General features: G+C 39.5%; 2 protein-coding genes across 2 annotated transcripts in view; one reads left to right on the top strand and one right to left on the bottom strand.

Moving 5' to 3' along the window:
* The window catches only part of spata5 (spermatogenesis associated 5), a 173,570-nt gene extending 172,955 nt beyond the window's left edge, over positions 1-615 (bottom strand). The window contains exon 1 of the mRNA XM_015397260.1: positions 387-615. Within this exon, the coding sequence (XP_015252746.1) occupies positions 387-552 (166 nt within the window). The 5' untranslated portion in view covers positions 553-615. The remainder of the gene's footprint in view (positions 1-386) is intronic.
* A 575-nt stretch (positions 616-1,190) lies between these two features.
* nudt6 (nudix hydrolase 6) overlaps positions 1,191-11,351 on the top strand; it is a 14,442-nt gene continuing 4,281 nt past the window's right edge. The window contains exons 1-3 of the mRNA XM_015397262.1: positions 1,191-1,504; positions 6,321-6,524; positions 9,213-9,268. Of these exons, the coding sequence (XP_015252748.1) occupies positions 1,276-1,504; positions 6,321-6,524; positions 9,213-9,268 (489 nt within the window). The 5' untranslated portion in view covers positions 1,191-1,275. The remainder of the gene's footprint in view (positions 1,505-6,320; positions 6,525-9,212; positions 9,269-11,351) is intronic.

Here is an 11,351-nt window from a genome sequence, read left to right as displayed (position 1 = left end):
TCAAGGGATGTGTTATTCCTGGTGGATGGACACATTTTTGTTTTTTTCCTTCCACTTAACTTTCTCCCCATGTGCTTGATATGTCCCTCTGTGGACTGACAGCTTCTTTATCAACACATTTTAAGGGCATCAGTATAAGCATAAGTAACTTGACTTTGTAGGTCTATGCAACAACATGCATGCTCGTGCACATTAATGCTGTCAGGTCATGCCAGAAATTAAAAAAAGGAAAACTTACTCTTTTAAGAATTGTTATTATTTTCCAGGTTCAACAGCACAGAACAAAAACTGCAACTGCATCCTCAAATCTACTAAGACCTTCATTTTCTCATCAGTCTGCATCCACTTTAGCTGTTAAATGTCAGAACGTCGGTCCAAATTCTCACCTTTTTCAATGAAATCCATAACAGCGAATGAGTTGCAGTTGGAAGTTCTGCAGGTTCCTCCATCCAGCCCAGATGTTTGCAGATTGCAGGACTCATCATTCTGAATCAGTGAATTATCTCCCTCGCTCACTCTTTTCGATTTGTTTTTATTCTTCTTAGAAGACATTATCAATGAGGATTCTCCACGTGAAACTTAAAACATGTGTAAACATGAAGCGGAGCAGTAAACTTCCTGGTTTAAGATAAGCCCCGCCTCCTTTTACTGTAATACCCCTACAATGAAGCGCCATGCTTTTTTTTTTTTTTTATCTAATGTGCGGAGCTTTTAAATGTAATATTAATAAAGTTTCTTATTGAAAAATTTCGTTTATAAAAAGAAATAAAATAAAAATAAAAAATACGTATCTCGTGAAATTGTTGAAAAAATTCGACGTAATCGCATTAAAAAGAAAACAAATAAACGTTGTTGAGGTTTTTGGAAACATTTTTAACCTAACGGCTTAAATTGTATCACCTGCAGTTCCATTTTCCATACTTTCCTGTTTATTTATTGTTAGCTTCTGCTTACTCAGGATTTCGGTTCATAAACATAACATTACGTCACGTTGATATATTCAAAAGCCAAATTTTAAAACATTACATTGAAAATATTTGAGAGCAAATTTGGTGAATAATAATGGCGACAATTGGCGTTAGGGTCACACAAGTAAACATTCCTACAATTTAGCCGACGCTACTTCTTCTTGCGCATTTGAACTGGTCATTACGGTATTTACACAATATTGCGTCTGAGTGTTTATGTAACTGTACTGAACCTGATGCTAACATGCCGGTGTTGAAGTGAAGACGTCCAGCTTTTAAAATAACCCTTCTTTAGGTTGTGTTTAAGATGGCGGCCTGTGCCTTGCTGTCCAGACTCTCCCCGCTGCTCAGAGAGCGGCTCGGCTGCAGAGTTCGGTCGTTTTCCTGCGCGGTTCCCTGCTCCCAGCTGCACAGAGCGGAGGGAGCCGCTGGTCTGACCGGCAAAGTGGACCGGTTCGGTGGAGTGACGGTGAACCTGGCAGAGACAGGACTACCAGCGGACATAAGCGAGCATGCATTCAGCAGATTGCTGCAAGGTTTGTTGTCCTGATTCAGTAATTGATGTCTTATTACAAATCTGCAACATGAACACAAGCACTACACCACTTCCGTGCTTTAAAGTGTGGGGAAATGTTTATTATTGAATCCTGAATGCACTGGGAACAAAGTGTCCCTACAAAGCAAGATAATAATAACATAGTTTTATATTTCTAGTCCTTAAAAAACAATTTCTTTCATCTGTTTTTGACATTTAATCAAATCAATTAGAATTATATGGGTTTCAAATAAGCCAGGCTGTTTATCTGTAGATGTAAGGAACAAGAGGATGGACACAAGAAGACACAACCAAAGGAAACATTTTGCAAGTTTATTTTCTTAAAGAAATAAAGGCCGTAACCGGAGGATGGCTTTGGGGTCCAGAATCTGTGAAGGAGCTCAGATGAACCCTGAGTGAAGGTGAGGGAGAAGAACAAGGGACAAAGTCAAAGAGACTTATAGGGGTCGTAGAATACAAAACCAAGTTTACACTGTCATACATGAATAAAGACACACTACTCAAAAAAATAATGTAACACTTTGTAATCAGAGTATAGCATCAAGTTAATTAAACTTTTGGGATATTGATTTGGTCAGGTAAGTAGCAGAGGGGGTTGTTAATCAGTTTCAGCTGCTTTGGTGTTAATGAAATTAATAACAGGTGCACTAGAGTGGCAACAACGAGACGACCATCAAAACAGGAATGGTTTTACAGGTGGAGGATACTCACATTTTTTCCCCCTCCTCATCTTTTCTGACTCTTTTTCACCAGTTTTGCATTTGGCTAGGGTCACTGTCCCTACTGTTAGCATGAGGCGCTACCTGGACCCTACAGAGGTTGCACAGGCAGTCCAGCTCCTCCAGGATGGCACATCAATACGTGCCATTGCCAGAAGGTTTGCTGTGTCTCCCAGCACAATCTCCAGAGCATGGAGATTGTGCCGGGAGACACAGTTACAGTGTCCAGGAGACAGGCAGTTACTCCAGGAGAGCTGGACAGGACCGTAGAAGGTTTCCAACCCATCAGCAGGACCGGTATCTGCTCCTTTGTGCAAGGAGGAGCAGGAGGAGCACTGCCAGAGCCCTACAAAATGACCTCCAGCAGGCCACTGGTGTGAATGGCTCTGACCAAACAATGAGAAACAGACTTCATGAGTCAGGGCTGAGGGCCCGACGTCCTCTAGTGGGCCCTGTGCTCACTGCCCGGCACCGTGGAGCTCGATTGGCATTTGCCACAGAACACCAGAATTGGCAAGTCCGCCACAGGCGCCCTGTGCTTTTCACAGGTGAGAGCAGGTTCACCCTGAGCACATGTGACAGATGTGAAAGCGTCTGTAACATCATTCAGCATCACCCGTTTGGTGGTGGGTCAGTGATGGTCTGGGGAGGCATATCCATGGAGGGACGCACAGACCTATACAGTCTAGACAAAGGCACCCTGACTGCCATTAGGTATCGGGATGAAATCCTTGCACCCATTGTCAGACCCTATGCTGGTGCAGTGGGTCCTGGGTTCCTCCTGTAAACTCAATGTGACGAGAGACTGTGGCTCAACTCATGTGGCGAGAGAATGCAGGCAGTTCCTGGAGGATGAAGGAATTGATACCATTGATTGGCCCCCACGCTCGCCTGACCTAAATCCAATAGAACACCTCTGGGACATTATGTTTCGATCTATCCAACACTGCCGGGTTGCACCTCAGACTGTCTAGGAGCTCAGTGATGCCCTGGTCCAGATCTGGGAGGAGATACCCCAGGACGCCATCTGTCCTCTCATTAGGAGCATGCCCCGACGATGTCAGGCATGCATACCACGAATGTGGGGGCCATACAAATTACTGAATACCATTTTGAGGTGCTGCAATCAAATTTCAGTGGTATGATGTGTTGACGGCTGGGCCGCTGTCTGGACCGGACCTCAGCAGAGAGCCATGAGCCGCCCATCCTCAACTGGAGGAGGGGGGCTGGGGACCGGTGAATTCGGATAAATTATAAATGCTTTTATAATTATTTTATAATTGTNAATTATAAATGCTTTTATAATTATTTTATAATTGTAAATGCTCCCCAGGAGGATGGGTAAAGTCGGATAAATTATCCAGGACTTTATAGATTATGCGAGGTGGTGTTCTTTTACAGGGTTCCCGCGGGTCCTTAAAAAGTCTTAAAAGGCATTGAATTCTTCAAAATAAACTTAAGGCCTTAATTGGTATTAAAATCATTCTTTCGTAGGTCTTAATTTTTAAAACATCATAAATAGGATTATTTTTATTATGATTTATTTTTGTAATCTTAATAAAATATAAAAATTGACAAATTTTTTTTGTTTAAAAAAAATAATGGCTCGCTATTATTGGTTCCGTCCGGATAGCGGAACCAATAAAAACGTTGTTGCGGCCAGGTCATTTGGGAGATGCGCCATTAACTTTTTGTCTGGAAAATATGAGCAAGTGTAAATGTAACCAAAATTGTCTATCCAGCCAAGAGTTTTCTGCGTGGCTAAAACCAGGGAACATACATGAGGCACAGTGTATTTTGTGCAAGAAGCGATTCAAGCTCGGAACGATGGGAATTAAGGCAGTGGAGTTGCACATGCAAAACACAAAACACAAAGCGTCAAAATGGAGTTACCGAGAAACAGCCGGTATTTCTCAGTTTTGTTCCACCCTTGTCTCTGCAACGCATCCAATTATCACCAAATCAAACATACTAAGAAAACGATACAAAGAAAAATAGCTGAAAAAGAGTTAGCACTGGTTATGTTGTGGCTTTAAAACTTATTTGTTTTGTTCCCTGCTAAAACAAAGTTTGTGAATTCAGTTAAATAATTGTTAATATAGATCTGTCATTTGTGTGTTTTTAGCTTTCTTCATGTATGGGAAGCTTTTCAAAATGTGAAACATTAGTGCAGTGGTTTATGTTAAAATAAACCTTTGGGTTAAGTCGTCGCAAGCAGGATTTTCTTGTGTTTCTTGTGAATTTGGTCTTAAATTTTTATTTCAAGTGGCAGTAAAAAGTCTTAAAAAGTCTTGAATTTAACTTGCCTTATGCTGTAGGAACCCTGTTTTAATGCGAAGGAGAGCATGCAGGCAATACAATAATTTGTGCATCATGTGTGGATTAGGACTACTGCAATTGCACAGACAACAAGAGAGGGGGGTGTGGGGAGGAGGTTGCTTGTGAAACCTGTGCGTATCTGTCCAAAGCGATGCTCTGTTCCAGGCGACTGGTTGTCAGAGAGTGCGGTCATTGGATTAGTCAGAAAAGTAAGCCAATAAGTTTTGCTTTAGTCTATTACAGTCACCTTGTTTCACTCAAAGCTTAGCATCCTGTGCATCCTCCAGTAAAAAACAAAAATATAAGACTCATTTTACAGCAGAATATTGCTGCGCTGTAGGCGACCAAAACCTGGACGATTTTGAAATTCCCCCCGGACATTTTTTAGGTATAAAAAGTAGGACATGTCCGGGAAAAAGAGGACGGCTGGTCACCCTACCAAATCAATTTGATGTTTCAGTTAGTGAGTGCTTGTTGCTATGATGCGTCTTTACTCAGCAGCTTCGCTCGTTGTAATAGCATCAATTTACAACCAGAAATCTCAGCTAAATTTACATCAGAAATCCATTACATCCCCAGTCTGACCCTAACTGAACCCATAGAATCAGCTAAAAATGTCTCATTACGGTAATTCAATTTTATTGATGGCAGTTTTTCCACCCAATACATCTTTGCTAGCTGAACCAAATCCACATTTAACTGTAGGTTGTGATTTTATTGAGTCTGTTCAACACATTTTTTTTTTTACTTTTCAAGGGAAGTTAATGCATACACCAAATTTGAATATGTTTGGTTGGTTCAGCTTAATAGAATCTAATTCTGTTGACCCTTCTTTGGATCAAGTTATGTTCAAATAACTTATAGCATCTAAAATAAACCAATGACAAATAAATTGTTTGATCAATTCAATGGTATTAACTTAAAGAGCAGACACACTTTTTGTTTACAAACATGTCATATGCCTAGCCTGTTGGATAAAGTCAGTGAATATGCAGCAATCCCTTTGCCCAAGGATAGGTCAGTTGAGAAGAACTGCTCCCGTTCTAAAAAAAAAGTTAAATAGCCATCCCCATTGATTTTTGGTCCCCAAACCAATCTCACTTGGTCAGCCAGACCAACAATTGCCCCTAACAACTCCCCTTTCAGATGCATAGACCAGTATTGGGTATTGCAGGCTGACAACAACCTCAACGACCCCCTTTCTTAAGGGGTGTACCTGTTTTTCAGGTTCAATTTGCGTTTTTTTCTAAGCCAAAACAACACTTCGTTTGGGCAATTCTATAAATTCGGACTCAACAGTAATGCAGACATTTTGAATTGAAAAAGCTTCCTGGGTGGAAGCAAAACGTCTTCATTTTGGAAACAAAGTCCAGTTGATGGTTGTTTTTTTTTACTTTTTTGGAATCACTATGACCTGGATGACTAAGAATCTTCACCAGCAAACTGCTCCCTTTCTAATCATCTGCAGGAACATGCTGGGGGATGAGAGGACAGTTAGCCCCCTTTACTTTGATACCCCTGAATAAAAGTAAGTAAGAATAGTCCATCAAAGTGAAATAGATTATTTTTCTACTAAGGCCTCAGATGTTTTTTAGACAAAATAATGCACAACATGCATCGTTAAGACCATAGCAGGTTACAAAATGGGATACATTTTAAGCTGTTTGATATTTCTGGCATTAAAAGGTCATTTTAGTTTGAATCCATGATGATGAGCTTGTGGGTTTCTTGGTAATGCCTGATGTCTGGACTCGACAGACTCTCTGGTCCGGTGGAAAGCAGAAGGGAAGATGGCGGTGTGGCTCAGAGTTCCCATCTCACTAAGCCGATGCGCAGCTGCAGCATCAGCTCACGGTTTCACCTTCCATCACGCTAAAAGTGACCACGCTGTGCTGGCTCTGTGGATGGGGGAAGGAGAGAGCAGACTGCCCGGGTTTGCTACTCATCAGGTTGGCGTGGCAGGTAGGAATTTATGCTTAATACTCTTTTATTTTAAGGGGGATAAATTCATATCTTTTGTAATAATGTTTTATCTCTGAAATAATGTTTACTAGAAAGTCTTACATCGTTTTTAGATTGAAATATTTTCTAATAACTTTTTTAAACCATAGAGAAATCATACAATCTTTCCAAAAAAGAAAAGCAGATATTTTTTTCGTATTTATTATGTCGTACCTTTAATAAAAGTAATTTTTGGTTCATAGGTTCTACTTAACTGGGATATCTCATTTTTTAGTTCATAATTTCAGCATCCAGGAAAAAAAAAACACATTATGACTGATGGTTGGTAGTTATGTGATCCTCCAGCAGAGGGCAGAGTGGCTTTAATGTCTGTACTAAAGGGTAGATAAAAAAAGCATGTCAGAACATGTCCACAGCAACATCTTTGATAGAAATCCCTGTTTTTGCCAAAATTCCTTCCAAAATTTTAATTTAAAAGTTAATTATGAAACAAAACACAAATCTTCCAGCATGTGTTCTTCCTTCAGTTTAATTCAGTATAATTAATAAAATGCAATCATATCCAGTTATTTTCAGTTTCAGTCCAAGCAAAAAAAAAAAATAATTTTTAAACATTTAAGGCTTGTTGTTAAAGTCATCAAGCCACTGACTTTACAGCAATCTTGTGATGCTTGAGATGACTTTGGAATGAAACGTCGCTCATTTGGTCAAATCAGACCTGAAAAAAACAAAAAAACAAAAAACAGAACCACTATAAATAGTTAACTGTCTCTGGAGATAATGAAAAGAGTTCAAGAAAAAAAACAAAAACGATTTAATTAGCAGATTAGTAAAAGAAAGCGAGTGCAACGTTAATTCCAGCATAACCCTTTCTATCAGCTGCAGTGCTGAATGTAGTTCAAACTGCTTCGGGCTTTGTGAGCTTCATAGGTGCAATATTTACTGTTTCTGCCCAGAAAAGAAGCACAACCAAACAAACACACACAGTGCCCAGAGTTATTTTATAGGCAAGAAAATATAGAAGGCAACAGATTTAATAACAGCAATATCCTGCATATTTCCGGTTAAAGAAGGAAGGACTGCACCAGTTCTTTGTTCCATCACAAAGAATAACTAAGGAATCAGAGAGAGGCGACCGGGCCTGAGGCAGCTGCTGCTGGGGATTCCCAGTGACAGCACACTGTGGGGTATGTGGGCTTCTTTGCGCCTCTGACAGAGAAAAGATATTTGGAGGCAGGATTGTAATCTTGATGAACTGGCTGCACAGATGATGTTTCAGGTGGACTTTCTTGCATAAAAATATATTAAAACATAATTTTACCCACTTATAACATAAGCATCAGTTGCATCTGGACACACTTTACCGGATGCGCTTCAGGAGCGTCAAAGATGCTCTTGAGGCACGTCTGACCTTAATGTGGACAAGCTTCAAAAATGAAGCTGCAGACGTTTTTTTTTTGTGAACGTAGCATTACACTTTCTGATTGTTTGAATTAACCCGTCCTGATCTCATGTCTCATGTCCTACTGATGAGATTTCCACCTCTAGTCAAGCTCACATGATACCAGGGTGTATACCGTATGAAATATTCCTAGCTAAAAGCAACGACCTCTACCTCACAATTCCTGATTGGGAGGTGGTCGTGAGAGGCTGATCGCCCCTCGTTACCTCCTGTACACTACACAAGGCATGATCAGGCTGAAGGTCAGCCCGATCAGAAAATTCTCGCACGACTGGAAAGTCGCCCCGAAAAAGGCAAAAAATCGCACAGTGTACGCCCGGCTTAAACAAGTAATAACAGTACGTACTATTCGTGCCAATGTCGTATCAGGTCAATATCAGTATCTGTCACACAAAGCTGCAATATCGGTATTGCATTAAGAATAAAAGCTTTTTTTTTCAGGAAACATACAAACAGGAAATAATCAAGAGAGGTGTTAAATATTGTAAAACTGACTTCATCACACAGAAAAGTCATCAGACCTTTCAGCCTTGATTCAGTTTTAACTAAAAGTAGAGTCTATTTTCTTTATTCTACAGGGCTTTCTCCCCTGATGTAACTCTTGAGGTTTGCTTAATAATAACCTCCCTGAACAGAAACTAGGCCTCTTCCTGCATCATACGTTTCAAGTAGCGAGGATGACATCAGTTTCCACCTCCAAGTCCAAGTCAAGCTTTTAGGACAACCAATCCATCCTGACACACGAGTGACATTCATTCATAGCGGCCCGTCCTGCTCACTCAGACCGAGTCACCGGAAAAGAAAGTGGCCCGTTTTCCTTCCTCCTCCTCCTCCTCCTCCTTCTTCGTTCTGAGCTGTCATCAGCAGCACATAGGTGCTTTTCTTAGTCACTACCTGCAGGGGGGAAAAAACGAAATAAACAGAAGAAAATATGTTGAACATTAAAGTGGGATGATGACATCATCTTCAAGTACAGTTGAGTCACGAATTGTTGAGCTCTGAAAATATTAAGAGGTTTTTCCCAGTATTTTCCACAAATTACATGTCTATGTGTGTCATCTTAAATGCACTACAACCTTTAACCTTTAACGCACTCAGAATTTTATGGACAGGATCCGATATTCACCGTCTTGGATGAAAACGTTCCCACATTCCTTATTGAGGCACCAATAAAATATAGAAAAGGCTGTTATCCTAATTAACATTATTTCTATTTCCTTCTCAAGGTGCAGTTGTTGATGAGTCCACTGGAAAGGTTCTGGTTGTACAAGACAAAAACAAGGTAAACAGTCTAGTGGCTCAAACTTTATTACTTTAAGTTCATTTTTATTCTTTTAAGATTCAGTTATATGAGCAGCTCAAAGCCTACAGACACCTTTGGACAATTTAATCTGTTTTTCAGGCGTTAAAGGTTTGTTTGAGGGGAAGAATCAGGATTTCGCTCCCTGATTTCCAGTTTTTTGTCTAAATCTTACCTCCTGATTTCAGTTTCAGTTTACCAAAGAGAAAAAAAACAGATTTAAGTTATTTAAGTTTGAATCCAACTGAAGATTTAAGGAACTGATTCCCATGTATGCATAAAACTATTTCAAATGTATAAACTGAAAATGGTGGAGTTTTTTATTTTTATGTATTTAATGAACAGAAAAAATGTATAAATTGACCATATGTTTACGGATTTGGAGAAAAAAGGACCAATTCTGATCTCCAGAAGATAGACTATGTTATAAATAGCAATACTACAAAGCCTATAAGGATTCCACTAAATAACTTGGACATTATATGGATTCAGTCCAGCAGGACAGAGGAGCATTAATATCTTTTTTCCAGGCAAAAGTGTAAAAGCAGTGCCTTATATATTAGGCCTCGAGGTAATTAGTGAAAATAATGAGCCAGAAAACCATAAATATCCTGTCGCCGCTAAAAACGCAGATGATTAGTCTTCTTATTTACAGACATGCACTGCTTCTGTTTATCCAAACTGAGTTTGGACGTCCTCCCAGACATTCGCCTCCTTTGCTCCAAGCAGCAAAATTGCTTCACACAGCTGCTCTCCTGCTTCGATTCAATGGGCGTCTTTCAAAGTCGTTTCTGCACACCTAACGTGTGCGTTTCCAGTTGCACCGATAAGACTCACTGCAAAAGGCTGCTTCTGTTCTTAAAATGTGTATCTTTAGGAATATTCATCGTGAAGTAAAGGAGGATTCCAGTAAAAGCTCCAGACGCGCTCATACCTGGGGGCAGTTTTAGATAAACCCAATATGCAGGTTTTAGGTCCACAAATATTTACGATAAAAGTAATAAATAGCTTATAGATATGTTATTAACTAGTCCATAAAAAATGTTTATTATGTAATCAGCATCTTATGCATGCTAAAACAAGTTGTGTTAGCAAATGCTTGTTGTTCTTAGAGTGTTTTCTAAAATATTAATGAGATATAGATTAGAATCACAACAGAATAGGATCATCGTTTTGCAAAAATAAATGCATATCTGTAAGCTATTTGTAAGGAGAGGCTTATTGTAAATTGGTACCATTTTACAAACCACAGATTCCCTCTCCAGTGATTGGTCAATGTCTCAGCCAATCCAGGCTCTCCCTCTTTCTACTTTGACAACATCAGGGTAATCAGGCGCTAATTTGGAAAGTTTAGCTGCACCAGTGATACTTTAATAAAACTCATTTTTTATGTTGCGATAGAAAAAAGAAAAAGCAGACGTTTAACAATCAGATTCTTGTCATTCTAAAGCATTTTTTACGTGAACCATGGGGACATATTGGGCAATAAAATCAAACATATAAACCAGTGTTACTAATTTGCAGATCAGTAATCACAGTATTATTAGTGACTGGCTTGTAGGTGCAGCTAAAGTTTAAATCTATATCAACAATATAGCTGTAAGTCTCCTTAGGATTGAACCTTCTTGTTTATGCTTCAATGCAAACGCTTGTACCAGTAGTCTGAGTATCTATCCATACCAGTGGCGGGCGGTTAATATGGTATTGAATCCTTCAGTGGGCACCCCTTAAATTATTCTACATCTTATCCCCAATTTGCAACTATGGGTGTCAAGGAGATAATATCACTACTTTCAGTTTTTATAAAACAAACCAGCAATAGTATTTAAATATGAAATGTAACAAGTGCAGATATAACAGCGAGGAGGATTAGTGTGAGGGTAAATATAAAGATTAATTAGGCAAGAAGCCCAATTAAGACAACCGCAAACCTCTACTCTATAACCGCAGCTCCGCCATATTCATATCCTCAGTAGCTGTTTGGATTCAATATGCATCTAATTACCAGATAAAAAATTGCATGAAAATAAAATATATCCCACTCACCAGGGATGCTGATTATTGT

The sequence above is a fragment of the Cyprinodon variegatus genome, unplaced genomic scaffold (genome assembly GCF_000732505.1).
Source record: "Cyprinodon variegatus isolate N-32 unplaced genomic scaffold, C_variegatus-1.0 Scaffold847, whole genome shotgun sequence".
Lineage (NCBI taxonomy): Eukaryota > Metazoa > Chordata > Actinopteri > Cyprinodontiformes > Cyprinodontidae > Cyprinodon > Cyprinodon variegatus.
This window is presented reverse-complemented; position numbering and strand designations above follow the sequence as displayed.